This window comes from Phacochoerus africanus, chromosome 9, assembly GCF_016906955.1.
Source record: "Phacochoerus africanus isolate WHEZ1 chromosome 9, ROS_Pafr_v1, whole genome shotgun sequence".
NCBI lineage: Eukaryota > Metazoa > Chordata > Mammalia > Artiodactyla > Suidae > Phacochoerus > Phacochoerus africanus.
Window position 1 is genome coordinate 32396997 of NC_062552.1, and position 16571 is coordinate 32413567.

At 52.2% G+C, this 16571-nt stretch overlaps 1 protein-coding gene across 14 annotated transcripts in view; it reads left to right on the forward strand.

Moving 5' to 3' along the window:
• Window positions 1-16533, forward strand: part of ZNF76 (zinc finger protein 76) — a 32026-nt gene extending 15493 nt beyond the window's left edge. For 4 of the 14 annotated variants that reach the window (XM_047794386.1, XM_047794387.1, XM_047794382.1 and 1 more), the window contains exons 2-15: window positions 3959-4127; window positions 6920-7000; window positions 7113-7190; window positions 8124-8244; window positions 8347-8575; window positions 10612-10728; window positions 11037-11112; window positions 11758-11883; window positions 11962-12141; window positions 12936-13169; window positions 13263-13426; window positions 14062-14226; window positions 14752-14865; window positions 15684-16533. In XM_047794386.1, the coding sequence (XP_047650342.1) occupies window positions 4055-4127; window positions 6920-7000; window positions 7113-7190; window positions 8124-8244; window positions 8347-8575; window positions 10612-10728; window positions 11037-11112; window positions 11758-11883; window positions 11962-12141; window positions 12936-13169; window positions 13263-13426; window positions 14062-14226; window positions 14752-14865; window positions 15684-15788 (1863 nt within the window). In that variant the 5' untranslated portion in view covers window positions 3959-4054 and the 3' untranslated portion in view covers window positions 15789-16533. Of the gene's footprint in view, window positions 1-3958; window positions 4128-6919; window positions 7001-7112; window positions 7191-8123; window positions 8245-8346; window positions 8576-10611; window positions 10729-11036; window positions 11113-11757; window positions 11884-11961; window positions 12142-12921; window positions 13190-13262; window positions 13427-14061; window positions 14240-14751; window positions 14866-15683 lie in introns of those variants that run through there. The other 10 variants (XM_047794391.1, XM_047794384.1, XM_047794383.1 and 7 more) reach the window with 9 other exon arrangements.
• Window positions 16534-16571: the final 38 nt, after the last annotated feature.

The following is a 16571-nucleotide window of genomic DNA, read 5'->3' on the forward strand; positions in this document are numbered from 1 at the left end:
AGTTTGGATTAGAACCCAGGCTGTCAACACAAGAGCCCATGTCCTTAACCATGACAGGATTTTCCTCAGAAAATCACTAGAATAACAGATGCGCTAAATTAAACCAGCCATTGCTTCATCAGCCACAGGGCCCAGCTGTCAAGATCTGAGGCCATTTTGTAATCCCTTTTCAGCCTACAGTCTGCTTTGTTTTCAGACCTAGGTCTCTCAGGCACATTCTTATTTCTGACACAACACTGCTAATATGAAAACCGGTTACAAAAAGAACTTCTCTCCCTGATGATGAGAATGAAAGTCCAAGATCCTGGAGCAGACCAGGAGAGGTCAGGACTGAAGCCTTCTTGAGACAAGGACCACGTGGGGGTTATCAGGACTCTGGGCAGCAGTGGGGTCACCGCCAGGATCCTAGTAGACCTGGGAAGTGAGTCAGATGTTGGAATTGCCGCCTAGACCAGTGGTTCTTTACCTCCTCTAATCCCTGTGAGGCGCAGCTGACATCATGAACTCTCCCCTCTTCAGAAATATACAAGCTTACACACCAGAAAAGCATTATCGGGTGGCTTCCGGGTTCATAAACTGCCAACTAAAATCCTCTGCCTTTAAAAAACAAACAAACAAACAAACAAACCACAAAACCTATGCCTTAGGCAGCAGAGTAGACTTCTTAAGAGCACACTCAGGAGCCAGGTGGCCTCGAATCACATCCTCTTCTCCCACTCAGCGTATGGTCTTGAGCAAATTAATGTCTCAGACTTCAGTGCCCTCAGCTGTAAAATGAGGACAACAATAGTATTTCATTATAGGACTGTTGTGAGGATTAAACCAGTTACCATATGTAAAGACTTAGTATCTGGTTATCTCCCCAGCAGTGTTCACTGTTACTGGAAGTAGTACTAGCATTCCCCAGAGCTTAGCCCATTCAGTAAATGTTTATGGATAGAATGAATGAAGAATTCTAGTGGCGATGCCAAGTCTGGGCTAGAGCATCCCAACCAGCCTGTCACAGATGGGCTGTAGTTACATCAAGGTACTGATCCACTCAGCCCTTCCTGCTGCCAAAACCCCAGCTGGTTGCTCTTGGCTTCAAGCAGCAGCTTCCAAAGTGTGACATATGGGAGTTCCCTGGTGGTTCAGTGGGTTAAGGATCTGGAGTTGTCACTATGGAGCTCAGGTCACTGCTGTGGTGCTGGTTTGATCCCTGGCCTGGGAACCTCCGCATGCCACAGGCACAGCTAAAAAAGTGTGCCATACAAATATTCTTCTCTCTGGGCTCCCTAATGTGAAAACCGTTTGGGCACTGCTGATTGAGAAGAGCAGCTGGCAGGTGGAGAGAATCAGGTAGGCAGTCCAGACTCCAAGTCCAGGAGCCTCCAAGGATAGGTGGCAAAGGGAATCTTAACCTCTGAAGCTTGAGCAGAGGCTTCACAAGGGCGGCTCTCAAGATCCAGTCTGCCCCCTCCCCTGGCAGGTGCAGAGCAAGTGCCACCCTCCTGCACCAGGACGTGGTATGTCACTGCCCAAGGGGTGGTAGAGAGAACCACTATGAGGCAGAAACCAGGCTGGAGCCCCGAGTCTTGTGTAGGCAGCGTGTAACAGAGGTAGTGGCAAGTACTGAAGTAGGTGACTCTAGGATCATGAGTGTCGGGAAGAGGTAGTACAGAGCTGCAGGGATTTAGAAGGGGCCCAGCCTTGCATTAGGATGATAGGAAGCCACTGAAGTGTTTCGATCAAGGAAGTGGTAGATTTAGGTATGTACATTTTTTTTTAAGACACTCCGACACAACATTGCAAAATGAATAGGAAACGGGCAGAAACTTATTTGAAGACATATGTTAGGAGATACTTAGAGTACTCGAGGTGAAAGGTGGTACTCACGTGAAATCAGGTACCTAGACTTTTTTTTATTTTTTAATTTTTTTTGTCCATGGCATGCAGAAGTTCCAGGACCAGGGATCAAACCCGAGCCTCTGCAGTGGCCCAAGCCACTGCAGTAGAATTCTTAACCTGCTGAGCCACAATGGGAACTCCTGCAGTTGGGTTCTTAACCCACTATGCCACAGCAGGAACTCCAGAACTCCTTTAATTTTTTAAATTGAGGTATAAGTGACGTCCAACATTATACTCGTTTCAGGTGTATAACATAATGATTCAATATTTGTATATATTATAAAGTGATCTTCACGGTAAGTCTAGTTAACATCTAGCCCCTTAAGCAGTTGCAATTTTTTTTCTTGTGATAAAAGCTTTTAACACTTACACTTTTAGCAACTTTCAAATGTGCTGTACAGTGTTATTAACTGCAGCTGCCATGCTGTATGTTACATCCCCAGGACTTTGTTTATAACTGGGAGTTCATACCTTTTCACTCCCTTTACTCATCTCACCTACCCACAACCCCTGTCTCTGGCAATCACCAGTCTGTTCTTTGTATCTATAAATCTATGAGTTTTTTTTCCTTAGATTCCACATATAAGTGAGATCATGTGTATTTGTTTTTTCTTGATTTTTCACTTGGCATAATGTCCTCAAGGCACATCCATGGTGTCGAAATGGCAAGATTTCATTCTTTTTTTATGGCTGAATACGAGTCGTGTGTATGTGTGTGTGTCTGTCTTTCTGTCTCAGAACTTCTTTATCCACTCACCTATCAGTGGACACTTAGATTGCTTCCATGTCCTGGGTTTTGTAAATAATGCTGCAGTGAACATGGAGGTGCATATATCTTTTCAAGTTAATGTTTTTGTTTTCTTTGGATAAATACCCAGTAGTGGAATTGCTGGATGATATGGTAGTTCTGTTGTTAATTTTTTGAAGAACCTCATGCTATTTTCCATAGTGACTACATCACTTCACACTCCTCCCAATAGCACGCAGAGGTTCCCTTTTTTCCACATCCTTGCTGTCACTTTGTTTTTCTTGTCTTTTTGGTAATAGCCATTCTGACAGGTGTGAGGTGATACCTCATTGTGATTTTGATATACATTTTGCTGGTGATTAGGGATGTTGAGCACCTTTTCATATACCTCTTGGCCATCTGTATCTCTTCTTTGGAAAAATGTCTGTTCAGATCTTATGCCCATCTTTTAATTGGATTATTTGACTTTTTGCTGTTGAATCCTGTGAGGTCTTTGTATATTTTGGAAATTAGCCCCTCAAAGTCATATAATTTGCAAATATTTTCTCCCATTTAGTAGGTTGCTTTTCATTTGTCAATGGTTTTTTTTGCTACACAGAAGCTTTTTAGCTTGATGTAGTCCTGCTTATTTAATTTTGCTTTTGTTTCCTTTGTTTTTAGTGGCAAATCCAAAAAATCATCACCAGGACTGATGTCAGAGAGCTACCTCCTATGTTTTCTTCTAGGAGTTTTATGGTTTCAGGTCTTACATTCAGGTCTTTAATCCATTTTGAGGTGATTTTTGTGCATGGTGTAAGATGGGGGTGTACCTAGACTTGTGATGGAAAAAGAAGCAGCAAGGATGACCCACTGATTCTGGGTGGCTGAAGATGCCACCCCCGGCGTGGAGATGCTGGGAGTGGGATAGTTCTTGGGGAGGGAACATTGTGAGTTCCGTCAGGGACTTGTTCTATTTGTGATGCCTGTGAGGTGGTTACAAGGCTGGTGAATGGATGGTTCTGAGCGCAGGAGAGATGTCAGCGTGGTCACGGAGAGCCAGCCACAGTAGGGTTCACTGGGGCCCCTGCCTCCAACAGGGCTCCCTTCTAAGGGAAGTGAATTTAAAAGTGGATTTTGATTAATAAAATCTTACTTTGCAACCAGTTTGGCTGGCATGCTTGTACACTAACCTTTAGAATTCTTAAGTGTGTATATTTTGAACTCTCTGCTTTGCAGAACTCACCTCTTTTTCTTCTTGGCTGGCCTCCTTCACTCTTTCCCTGTGTGTCCTTTTGACAGGAGGAAGCTGTGCAGCTCGTAATATGACACCGTTCATTTTCTCAGGTTTGTGACGCAAAAGGGACTCTGACCTCAGCTGCGGCTCTTGGTGCTGGGAGGAAGCCAGCTTCATGTCTCAGCGCACGAGTAGGCGCGTTCGCCATGGAGAGCTTGGGGCTGCAGACGGTGACCCTCAGTGACGGGACGATGGCCTATGTCCAGCAAGCTGTCAAAGGTATTGCTCAGGACCTCAGCACCCCACCCTGTCCCCTTCCAAAGGTCTCACCACCACCCTGCCCTCCTGCCACAATTTGCTCTGCATGAGCATCTCTCGAGGTGATTGATGAAAAGGGAACTCTTTAAAGTGCCACTTAGGCAAGCTAGACAATCAGATTCGCCTGGCCCTGGGGGCCAAAACCTCTGAAAGGCCGATTTCCTGCATGTGGCGAGTAGTTCATGAACATTTCTGGAATGGATGTACATGGTGCTGGTTGTGACTTCCTGCTTTTCACATGCTCCCTATCCGGCTCCTCAGTGCTTTCTAGAAGCAGTTCGCTTTAACTCAAGCAAGTTTAAGCATCCAGACTACCTTCTGAGCTCCTACCACTCTCTTCAAGGTTCAGAGGGGGCACCCAAGCATAGATCTCATGCCTTAGGCCCCGCTGGGGTTACCAAAAGTAAAAATTTAGGGCACACAGTTAAATTTTAAGTACTGGTAAGCAACAAATAATTTTGTAGTATAATATTTCCCTAATACTGCATGAAAAAGACATGTATAAACGTGGGATTAAATATTAAAAACAGTAAAAAAAAAAAAAAGTACAAAGAAAAAAATTCATTGTTTATCTGAAATTCAGATTCCATGAAATTCAGCTTCTCAAGGAGCTTAAAGTCAAGGAGGGCATGGAGTGAGCACAGAGCTTATTGAAGCTTCTGGCCAGGACGCAGCTCCTCCTTTATCACCAGCGCTCCCAGCCATGCCAGATGGCATGTGCATCTTTCTTGGACAGCACCGGCCAAACACTGCCTCATTCCTACTCCTTATTTTGCCTTTCTGGACTCTGTGAGCACCGCCTCCATATGACAGCACTGTCATTGCAACATTACCCTCCTTCATTTCAACACAGTGTCAAAATATTTTTCAGGTCCCACACTTACAGATAAATTGTTTGTTGATATCATTTTAATTGTCTGCTTCCTGATGACGACAAAGAGACCCCATCATCGCATCAATAAGCTCTTTCCATATAATGATGTGTGGGTCTGGCTGGCTTTATTTTCTTGAGAATGGAGCTTCTCTAGAACACTTTTGAAGCCTGAAGCCCTCTGTTTGCAGACTTCCCATCATAGTTCTTGCCACTTTGTTGCATCTCAGTGGGATGGAAGAACGTAAGAAATAGATAAGGCTGTGCTTACTCTGGGAACCCAATTATTTCCCATGTTATGAATTAATGGTTGAATGAATGAATGAATGAATAAAAAACAAGTGGTGAAGTTCCCTGGGTGGCTCAGCGGCCTAAAGATCCAACATTGTCACTGCTGTGGCTCTAGTGGCAGCTATGGTGCAGGTTCAGTCCCTGGCCTGGGAACTTCTGTATGCTGCAGCCATGGTCAAAAAAATGTGTCCTGGAGTCCCATAGTGGCTCAGTGGTTAATGAACCCAACTAGCATCCATGAGGACGTAGGTTCAATCCCTGGCCTTGCTCAGTGGGTTAAGGATCTGGCATTGCCATGAGCTGTGGTGTAGGTCACCGGTACAGTTTGGATCCCACATGGCTGTGGCTGTGGCATAGGCTGGCAGCTGCAACTCCAGTTTGACCCCTAACCTGGGAACCTCCATATGCCATGGGTGCAGCCCTAAAAAGACCCCCCCCAAAAAAAAAAGTGTCCACACTTGGCTTGAGAAGGCCACATGCTTTCTTACATCTTTCCTTCTTATGTCTGTATCTCTGCCTCCCCCCTTCTCCCTGATTATATCTCCTCTTGTCATTCTTCTTGCCTCTCTTCTCTGTCTCCTCCATGGTGCTGTAGTGTGTGCTTACACACAACAGACTTCACACTTCTGAGAGTAGAGCTGGCCTTCAGGAACCAGACAAGCGTTGTGCTGAAAGGCAGCTCACTTGCCGGTGAGCTTCTCCAAAGCTCTTGATCAGGGCACTTTCATCTTTGTCAGCAGGCAGCTCTGATGGGCCCAGCTTAGCCAGCTGGAAGCCCTAAAATTTTATGAGGCTTATCTGTAATTAGGGTGAGCATAAAATGTGTTGTTCAAAGCTGACACTTTTGAGAGTGGAAGAGCGTGCTCTGTGTAAAGGCCCTGGGACTGTTCCAGGCAGACCAGAATATACGGTCACCTCTGTAGCAGGGCGCGAGGGCCCTGTCAGTCAGCCATTCTCCTCACCTGCCTCTCCCCATTGTTGTCTGCTTCTTGGAGGAAATTCTAGGTTGAAATCCACGCCACAACAGTAACTAGAGCCACAGCAGTGGCAATCCAGGCTCCTTAACCAGCTGAGTCACCAGGGAACTCCCAGAGCCAATTGCTTTTAATCTCTAAGACATACCATCTTGTCAGAGGGTCTGGGTCTTGGCATAGTGCCACAGAGGGAGGCAAGGGAATGTATTTTGATTTAATTCGTTTGAGTCATATCTGAATTTTGATCCATTGGAGCCTTTCCAGACTCCTGGCCATCCTTTGTTCCCCATTTAGCTCAGTCTCAGCAACTTAGTGCTGGTTTCGAAGTCCCTGCTTAGCCATGCCTGGGTAGAAGCATAGATGAAGTTGCTCCTCCTGTAAGTGACAGGAAGGGGGTCTGCTGGAGCTGGCAGTCACAGTCCCCCTCCCCCCATCACAGCAGGCTGTCTCTACTCCCAGCCTCTCTGAGACCCAAGCCTGGGAGGCAGGGGACAAGGGAATGTGAAGAGTGTCCCCTGTGCTTAGCCATGCAGACTGTGCCTCAGACAGGCCTCTGCTAAGACGGGCAGGTGTCTGTCTTCTGGGCTTGGCCTGCTTCTCCATTTCTACCTCCACAGGAGAGAAGCTTCTCGAAGGGCAAGTGATCCAGCTCGAGGATGGGACCACCGCATACATTCACCAAGTGACAGTGCAGAAAGGTGAGGGCCTCTCAGGACACACCTGCCTCAGGAGGGAGGCCAGCAGTCCCCACGGAAGGACCCCTGCCTGACACCGAGCTCCAGAGAAAGGCAGGCCTTGTTCTCATTACAGAACCTCTTTCATTCGAGGATGGACAAGCCGTGCAGCTGGAAGATGGTAGCATGGCCTACATACACCGCACACCCAGAGGTGGGGTCCCAGTGATGATCACGGGTGGGGAGGAAGGGAGGCAGAGCTGGCAGAGGCTGGGCTTGGAGTCGTGTGTGCACCTGAGGGTTGGGGCAGAGCATGGGAGCTCTGGTCCCCACGCCCACCCAGATCCACCGTCTCGTCTGCCTTCCCTGGTGTGAACCACAGGAGGTGGGGCCTTGGGGTAGTCATGTGGGCCTTGAAGGCAGCTTTGGCTCTGGCACAGCCACAGAGTCCTAGGGCTTTAAATAGGACCTGATGACATCAAGATCAGGACTAAAAATTGAACTTTTTTTAAGAGTGAGGCTTTTAAGGTACTGAAGAATAATGGAAGATTTATTCCTTCTCCAAGTATTTTCTTGAGCCGTCACTGAGAGCCAGGCATCAGACTAGGTGTGGAGCAGAGTGAGAGCAGAGAGGACAGACCTCTGCCCCTGCCCCCGCCGTGCTCTCAGAGCGCGTGGGGGAATAGGCTGGGAGTGAATCGTCATGATGAACTGATCCTGGAAGGTGGGCTCAGGCTCAAGGAGGGCTTCTCCGAGGAAATGACGCTTGAGCTGAGCTGAAGGGTGGAGTGGGCTTAGCTCAGGGAAGAGGATGGCAGGGAGGGTTCAGTACTCCATCAGAAGGAACAGTAAGCATGGCCCAGAGATGAGTGGACGTGGCGAGGAGAGAGAATGGAGCTTGAGGATGGCTTGTGGGCACCGTGGGTGAGATGAAGCCAAATAGAGGGGGGGGGGGCCAGGTCACTGGGGCTTCAGGGTAGGGGTTTTGGATTTATCCTGAGACCAATGGGACGTGGTTGAGCTGTTGAGGGCATCAGGTCACATGATCACATTTACATCCTGCAAAGATCCCTTTGGCTGCCCTGCTGCCTGGAGGGAGCTAGAGGCATGAGGGGCCACCAGTTAGGAGGTTGTTGTGGTCACCTAGGCCAAGATGATGAAGATGGTCCCCACGAGGAGCTTGTGAGTTCGCAGTCAGAACTCCGTAGAGACCTCATCCTTAGGAAAGGCAGCCCCAGCAAGAGGGCCAGCCAGAGTGATCCACCAAGGTGAGGGACCAGAAGGAACCCGATGCTGAAACCCTCCCTGGTAGACGTGCCTCTCCTTAGCGTAAAGCCCAGGTCCCAGCCGCGTCTCTTGCCCTTGCACAGCGCCTGGACTGACTGCGTGTTCCCTGCAGAGGGCTGTGACCCAAGTGCCCTGGAGGCTGTCCAGCTGGAAGATGGCTCCACTGCCTACATCCACCACCCCGTGGCTATGCCGACAGACAGCACCATCCTAGCCGTGCAGACAGAGGTGGGCTTAGAGGACCTGGCCGCAGAGGATGACGAGGGCTTCAGTGCGGACACAGTGGTGGCCCTGGAGCAGTATGCCAGCAAGGTGAGCCGCAGAGCCTCATGCTGCCTGTCAGTTCTGTTGGCCCTGCCGGACCTGCCACCTCTCTAGAGGACAGGCCTGGGCTGTGCTTGGACCTGGCCTGGGCTGCTCCCTTTGCCCCTCCCTGGCTCCCCCGACTCCTCTTACACGTCACTGTGTAGGGGAAGCATCGCAGCCTGGCAGGGCCGCTGACAGCTGTCTGCACTCACCCTTGTTAATGCCGTTGCTGCAGAGGGAAGGCAGCTGTGAGAAACAGTGATGGCCATACGGTGGGAATTTAGACCCAGCTTCACTTTGGCTGTGCTGTCTGAGAAGGCCCTTGCCAGTGACTTTTATTAGTTTTCCAGTCCGCTGAGGTCAGATGATCTTGTATTTATTTCTTCTCTACAACTCATTAAGCCATTTGGGAAAATAACCTCAGTGGGCAGTGACAAGAGCAGATGTAATAGAGCAGCTGGGATTCTTGGAACACAAGGCCTGCACAGTAGCTCAGCTGCAAAGGAAAAGGATCTTGGCTTTCCACACATCAGGCAGTCAGCGTGCTCTGCTGGAGCTGTGCTCCTGCCCGTGGGGGAACCGGGGCAGAGGTCTGTGAGCTCCCTCCCCAGAGTGAACCGCAGAGCTTTGGTGGATGTGGCGGGGCTTCCTGGAGCTCTCGCTTTATCCAGAGGTTGGGGGGAGTTGCCTTTCTAATAAAACTGCTGGGTCTGTATCAGAGAGGAGAAGAGGAAATCCTCGTGTCTTTGCAAATTGAAGCACAAAACTTTGTAGTCGGCCGCTCTGGGTTATGCCCGTATCTCCCCCACCCCCACCCCCATTTTCCTCAGGCGTATTTTAGAAGCCTAATTTGAGGCTTTCTGCTGCTGGAAAGACAGCTGAGCTTAAATCATGAGCCCCGAGATCTGTGCTGGCTCTTCCTCTTCTTAGTCAGAACTCAGGTTAGTCACTCCCACCTGGGCCTCAGCTGGTTCCTGTCTCATACAATGAGATGAGAGATGAGTTGGGACCAGATGAGCTCGGAGGTTGCTTCCAGCCCTGCTGTTCCTTGATTTCCCTTGGTTACTTCAAGAGCCAGTGAGACATGGGGGTGAAGTCTGAACACCTGAGTGGGTTAGCCCGAGCAGACGTGGCCACTTGTGACCTCTCCTGCCATCCACCAGCTGCTTAAGTGGCCATGAAACTTTGTCAGCTGCTTGACCCTTGACCTGGAGCTGACTGGACAGACATTGCCATGGGTTTGGCCTCCCTTCTTTGTCTCCTACTCACAACAACTTCCAGAGTTCTGTTTCAGGAGCTCCTGGGAAGGCCACAAAGTCCCGGAAACAAAGACTAAGGGACCGTCCCAGCAGGACTGTGCCCAGAAAAGCGTAAGGACAGTAAGGGTGCCATGCGGCCAGGAGCTGGTGTGAAATGGGTGGTCCCAGCAGTGTGCCCAGGAAAGGTGGGCAGGAAGGACTTGTCTTGTCATCTCAGTGCCGTGCTTAGAGCTGAGGCTTTGGGTGGGACTTCTGGGCCCCTGCCATGGGTACGTCTACAGTTTGTTGGTTGTGGTCACCCACCTTCTGGTGAAGCCAGGTGAGCTCATCCCCACAGCAAGCCCCTTGTCCCCGCACCTTCCAAACACAGGTTTCCCTGCAGGGAAGAACAGGTCTCCTCCCATCAGAGGGGGAATATGTCCAGAGTTGCAGCCTCTTCGGCTGGGGGTTGCTGCTTTCAGCCCAGCGTGAATGTGGCCCCCTCACCTCACCATGTAGGAGATACCCTTTGTCCCAGCGCTGTCATGGGCCCTGTGGCATTTAGTCAGTCATCTCTCCTTCTACTAGAGATGGGTGGTAACTCCACACACCAGCCCCGTTTCTTCTGCAGTATGCCCCAGTGTCTGTTCCTGTCACCCTGAATCTGTCACCCAGGGTGCACTTCTCCCCTGGTAGGTTTAACCCTGTTTACTGGGTCTTATGCTGCCATCTGGGCCCTGTGCCCCACCTCTTCCCTTCCTTCATTAAGAATATATATAGGGACCCCAAGGTTTCTTTCCTCAGGTTCTGCATGACAGCCAGGCTCCCCATAACGGCAAAGGACAGCAAGTCGGGGACAGAGCATTCCGCTGTGGCTACAAGGGCTGTGGTCGTCTCTATACCACCGCTCATCACTTAAAGGTAAGGTTGCCACAGAGAGCTTTCAGATTGCCAGCTTCCCCAGCAGCCTGCAGAGCTGCCTTCCTGCTTTGACTGGAACTGGTCCCTGACCTCATGGTGCTCACTGCCTCCTGCAAGAAAGGAGAAATGTCTGTGCAGGGGGCTAGGACTCACCTGGAGAGTGCAGGAGGGAGGAGAATCAGGGAAGGCTCTCTGGAGGTGGCACCTCAGCTGAAGAGGAAGCAAAATAAAGGAGGGGGCCCATGCTGACACCCTGGGCCCATTCATACCCTTGTGCCTCTCAGTTACGTGCTTGCTTGTGCGCACAGGTGCATGAGAGAGCACATACGGGGGACCGTCCGTACAGGTGTGATTTCCCCAGCTGCGGAAAGGCCTTTGCCACAGGTAACCTACCTGGATGGAGACCAGAGTGGACTGCTTCCAGTTGAGGGCAGAGGGGTCTAGATTAGCTTTTCTCCCTCCAGGGAACAGAGCCTCAGGCTACCTTCCCAGAGGAACTGCTGTCCCAGCGCTCTGACTGCAGGCACATTCCCTGCCGGGAAAGTAGGAGGCGCCGGAGCCTGGGGGATGGCAGAGACCAGCTGGGGGTGCTGGGTGGGCCTTTGTCTCTCTCTGGGCTTCATTTTCCCCTCTGAATCAAGGACCTTTAGCCATAGGTTCCCTCTTACACTGGTTCTGGAATAGCAGCAGCTGCCCCTGGCGAGGAAAGAACAGAGTGGGCCTCTCCAGCCCCTCTTAGCTGCCCAGGGATGGGAAGGGGAGGGGCGGACACAGTCTTCTTGTGCTAGAGGAGGTCCAGAGCCTCGCAGAGCCCACCTGGAGAGCCTCTGGAGTTCCTGTGGGGCTCAGCAGGTGAGGGATCTGGCGTCGTTACTGCTGGGGCGCAAATTTGATCCCTGGCCCAGGAACTTGCACATGCGGGGGGTGGGGGTGGGGGGAGGTTGATGGAGAGCCCCTGAATTAGGAAAATGAGGTGGTGGTAGATAAGGCCCTGCAGTGCTCTTCTCACCCTTCCCCCCACTCGGACAGGGTACGGGCTGAAGAGCCACGTTCGCACCCACACTGGTGAGAAGCCATACAAGTGCCCGGAGGAGCTGTGCAGCAAGGCCTTCAAGACCTCAGGGGACCTGCAGAAGCATGTCCGGACCCACACCGGTAGGCCAGGCCTCCCCGCCCCGCCGCACCCCGGCAGGCCCCCTCCCTGAGCTGCCCTCACTCCGGCCGTCTCCGTAGGCGAACGCCCGTTCCGGTGCCCCTTCGAGGGCTGTGGCCGCTCCTTCACCACGTCTAACATCCGCAAGGTACATGTGCGCACCCACACAGGCGAGCGGCCCTACACCTGCCCCGAGCCCCACTGCGGCCGAGGCTTCACCAGTGCCACCAACTACAAGAATCACGTGCGCATCCATACAGGTGGGCCAGCTGGCATGCGAGGACCGCCCCCTCTGAGGCCCCAGCTCCCTCTCCCACAGGCTTCTGACCCGAGACGTGTTCAGGACGCCCAGCCCAGAGCCCTTCTCTCCTGGTCCCTCAGGCTGGTCTGCGGGCGGGGCACAGGGCTCTGCGGTTCCGGCCACATTCCCAGAACCGTCCTTCCACTTGCAGTGAGTGGCTCCTCGGGTTCCAGTTAGGTGCAGTCTGACAGGCATTGCCAGCCCTCAGCTCCCTGCCACCTCTCTACCCCGATCTAAGTTCTGCCTCCGCAGCTGAGCTCCTGGAAAGAGGCCAGGGTCAGACACGAGGGGAACAAGGCAGAGTGAAATGTCATCTTCAGCTCCTCACCTCGTCCACTGTCTATGTGATTCCTGTGTACCCTCACCCTCCCCAGTGTCACGTCCCTGCCCAGCCTTCTTTGTCATCCCTCAAATGCCTGTGTCCCCTCACTCTCCATGTACCTGATACATCAGTCATCCCTCTCTATCTCCCACCTCTTCTGTTCACAACCCTCAACCTTACAAGCCCTCCCCGCCCCCCCCACAGCCCCTGCACTAGCCTCAGCCTTGCCCCATCGCCCCTTTTCTCTCCACCTTGTCTCTGGGCCCAGTGGTTCCACACTCACATCCCCTGTCTTCTACCAACCACCTTCCCCTACTCTGTCCATTCAGCGTCCCGGATCTCCCTTCACCAACCCTGCCCCCACTCCTGTCCCCTTAGTTTCCCCCTTGCCAGCCCCAGTTCCTACCCCCCTCACAGCCCAGTGTCCCCAGGGGAGAAGCCATACGTTTGCACGGTGCCAGGCTGCGGAAAGCGCTTCACCGAGTACTCAAGCCTGTATAAGCACCACGTGGTGCACACACACTGCAAGCCCTACACCTGCAGCACCTGTGGCAAGACCTACAGGCAGACCTCCACCCTGGCCATGCACAAGCGCAGCGCCCATGGCGAGCTGGAGGCCACGGAGGAGAGCGAGCAGGCCCTTTATGAGCAACAGCAGCTCGAGGGTGAGGGGCATGGGCAGGAGGTGAGATGGGGGTGAGCCGGGCCTCCCCAAGACCACCAGGTGGCAGGTGGCAGCCTGGGCTCTCTTCTGCCAGCCGCCTCTGTAGCCGAGGAGAGCCCGCCACCCAAGCGACCCTGCATTGCTTACCTGTCAGAGGTGAAAGAAGAGGACGATGACACCCCAGCCCAAGTGGCTATGGTGACTGAGGAGGACGGGGCCCCCCGCGTGGCTCTGATCACTCAGGATGGCGCCCAGCAGGTACAGGCCCTGGGATGGGGCAGGCAGGCCACTGTGGCTGGTATCCTCTCCATCCTCTCTGGGCAGCCCTACCTCCACCCAGTTTCTCATGGATCTCAGAGAGCTGAGGCCCAGGGTACCAAATCTTCCACAGCCCCTCTTCCTCCTCCTGCTTCCAACTCAGTCTCTGGGACTTCTGGAGCACAGTTAGGCATTTCTCTCTTGAACTGAAGGCCGACAGGCCTTGTTCATCTGATTGAGACACTTGGATGTCCTCAAAAGAGACACGATGGCATAGGGGCCAGAACATGGTGTGGGGTCCGGAAGCCTGGGGTTTCCAGCCAGCAGTATAACCCGACCCTTGTCAGCACCCTCACTGTCCAGGGTGAAACAAGGGTGAAATTAAGTGGAGACCCTGAATTGCATGAAACAGAGCCCCAAGGCAAAGTGGCGGTGAATGGAAGTGGTCAGCAGAACTCTTCCAGGGTGCCTCTCGTTGCCACCCAGGGCCTGTCTTGCTTGTCCTGACCCTCTTCACCCTGTGACAGGAAGCTAATCTTCTAGCTTACCAACTAGCCAGCCTGGTCTGGGAGAGCAGAGACACCTGCCTAGGGGCTTTCAGACAACCCGCTCATCTTCTTCCTTCCTGTTGGCAGGTCAGCCTGTCCCCAGAAGACCTGCAGGCCCTGGGGAGTGCCATCAGTATGGTGACCCAGCACGGCAGCACCACCCTCACCATCCCCAGTCATGATGATGACCTCACCACATCTGGCACACATACAGTCACCATGGTCAGCGCCGATGGCACCCAGACGCAGCCCGTATGACCAGGCGGTTTGCTTGGGTTTCTTGTTCTCTTGTCCTTCCTTTCTGTGGGACGGGCCTTAAGGTGCAGGCTAAATTAGGCCAGGCTGCTTATGAGGACCAAGATCTCCACACATAAAGGGTCTTCCTACAGCTCCTTTGGGTCATCAGCAGCTCTCCTGCTGAAAGCGTTGCACTGGGAATCAAGAGACAGTTTCTAAATCTCGATCTACCCCTTATTTGCTTTGCTGCCACAGGCAAGTTACTTTTTCACAGACTTTAGTCCATTTTCAAACGAGGGGATTAAATTATCTCTGGGGTCTTTTGCAGCTCTGTCCTTTGGTTTGAAGTTCCTAAAGTAAGTTGGCTGTAAGTTAAAGAAAAATACAACCCCATTTAGCTCTGAGCCCCGAGCTAATTAATCTGAGCCATAATGGTTTTATCCATTTCCTTCTGGGTTTCTCCTAGCCACCGTTCTTGGAGGGGTTCCAGGTTTGGGAGAGTAATGTAGGTGGGTTGGACAACCTCATTCTTTATTTCAGGTCACAATCATTACCTCTGGGACTGTGGTTGCTGAGGACTCAAGTGTAGCATCTCTTCATCATCAACAGGTGGCGCTGTTGGCCACAGCCAACGGAACTCACATTGCAGTGCAGGTAGGACACTGTGGCCAGAGAAAGGAACAAGAGGAGTTCCCAATGTGGCTCAGCTGTAAGGAACCCGACTAGTATCCATGAGGACACGGTTCGATCCCTGACCTTGCTGAATGTGTTAAGGATCTGGCTTTGCTGTGAGTTGTGGTGTAGGTCACAGATGCAGTTCAGGTCCTGCGTCGCTGTGGCTGAGGCACAGGCCAGCAGCTGTAGCTCCAATTTGACCCCTAGCCTGGGAACTTCCATGTGCCGTGGCTGTGGCCCTAAAAAGCAAAAAAAAAAAAAGAGAGAGAGAGAGGAACAAGAAGGAAAGGGGAACTAGGTGGAGCTCTTGAAGAGGACAGCATTTGGCCCAATAAGAGCCAATTTCAGATGACAAATCCCTTTCTGCCTACATCCACGCGCCTGTCTCGGGCCCTTTCTTGACTAGGGCAGGGAGATGAAGCCCCTTCCAACCTTCAGGATAACTCAGATGATCGAGTACCTGGTGGTCTAAGCTCTTAATTTCTTCATGTCCCTGTTTCTTCATCTGGAAAATAAAAAGGCTGAAGTAGGTGATTACTAAGGTCCTTTCCATCTAGTCCTTCCCCTTCAGTGAGCAAGCTGCCCTTTCTGACCTGGGACTCTTGCGCGGCCCCCCCTCGCCACACCTAGCCTAACAGGGTTCCATCAGGGAGCCCCTGTGCCTTGGACTCTACTCAGGACTCAGGTGGGTGGCACAGGGTGGGTGGAGGAGATTCGAAAAGTAGCCACATCTCCTACCACTGGAGTCTAGGGGGAGGGTCTCACTCTTGCCTCTTTCTCCACCCTCTTTTCCACAGCTGGAGGAGCAGCAGACCTTAGAGGAGGCCATCAGCGTGGCCACCGCTGCCATGCAGCAGGGGGCTGTGACCCTGGAGCCCACAGAGTCAGAGAGCGGCTGCTGAGCCCGAGAAGGCTGCGTCCCACACCATGCTAGTGGTACCGTGCCACACAGGCATCCTTGCCTCCAAGGCCCAGGCTGTGGCTGATGCGTGGAAGGTGCCACGTCGGTCTCTAGGGCAAGAAGGCAGCAGGAAAACAGCCTGAAGGGTACAGGCGCCCTGCCCAAGAGGAGGGCCAGGCAGCTGGAATCGGGGGCATACGTCATCCTCAGGAGTAAGGAGGACAAGCTTGATCACCAGGCTGCACTGGGTGCCCCCCCAAATCAGCTGGGCACCCTCTCCTCTCTCTAGAAAACACACTTCCTGCCTTCAGTCCACTCCTTCTCAGGTGGCGATTGGGGCTGCTCTTGGGACTAGTCCTCCACTCTGACTGGTCACTGGCCACCAGGGGAGAGGGTACAACAGCTCTTCAGCCCAGTAGGGGCAGAGCAGGCCCAGCCCTGCCTCTCCCAGCAATAACCACCTCTCTGGAGGCCAGCCAAGAGCCTGGCCACTTGGCAGCAGGGACTTCCTGCCACTGCAGTCAGAAATGCTCAGGGGCCTGTGGCTGGAAAAAAGGTGCCCAGCCCCCTACCCCCAGCTACTCGCCAACCTCTGTGAGAGAGGCAGGGAGTGACCTTGTACATACTGGGGATTGGGTATGATTTGTTTTATTTTTTTTTATTCCATTTTGATAATTTTTTTTTTTCCTGCTCTGGATGGTGGTGGCAAATGGGTGAATGAGTATTTAATAAAAGTTCCAAGTTTCCATCTGGGTCCCTCCCTCCTCCCTCCTTTTAGCTTTGG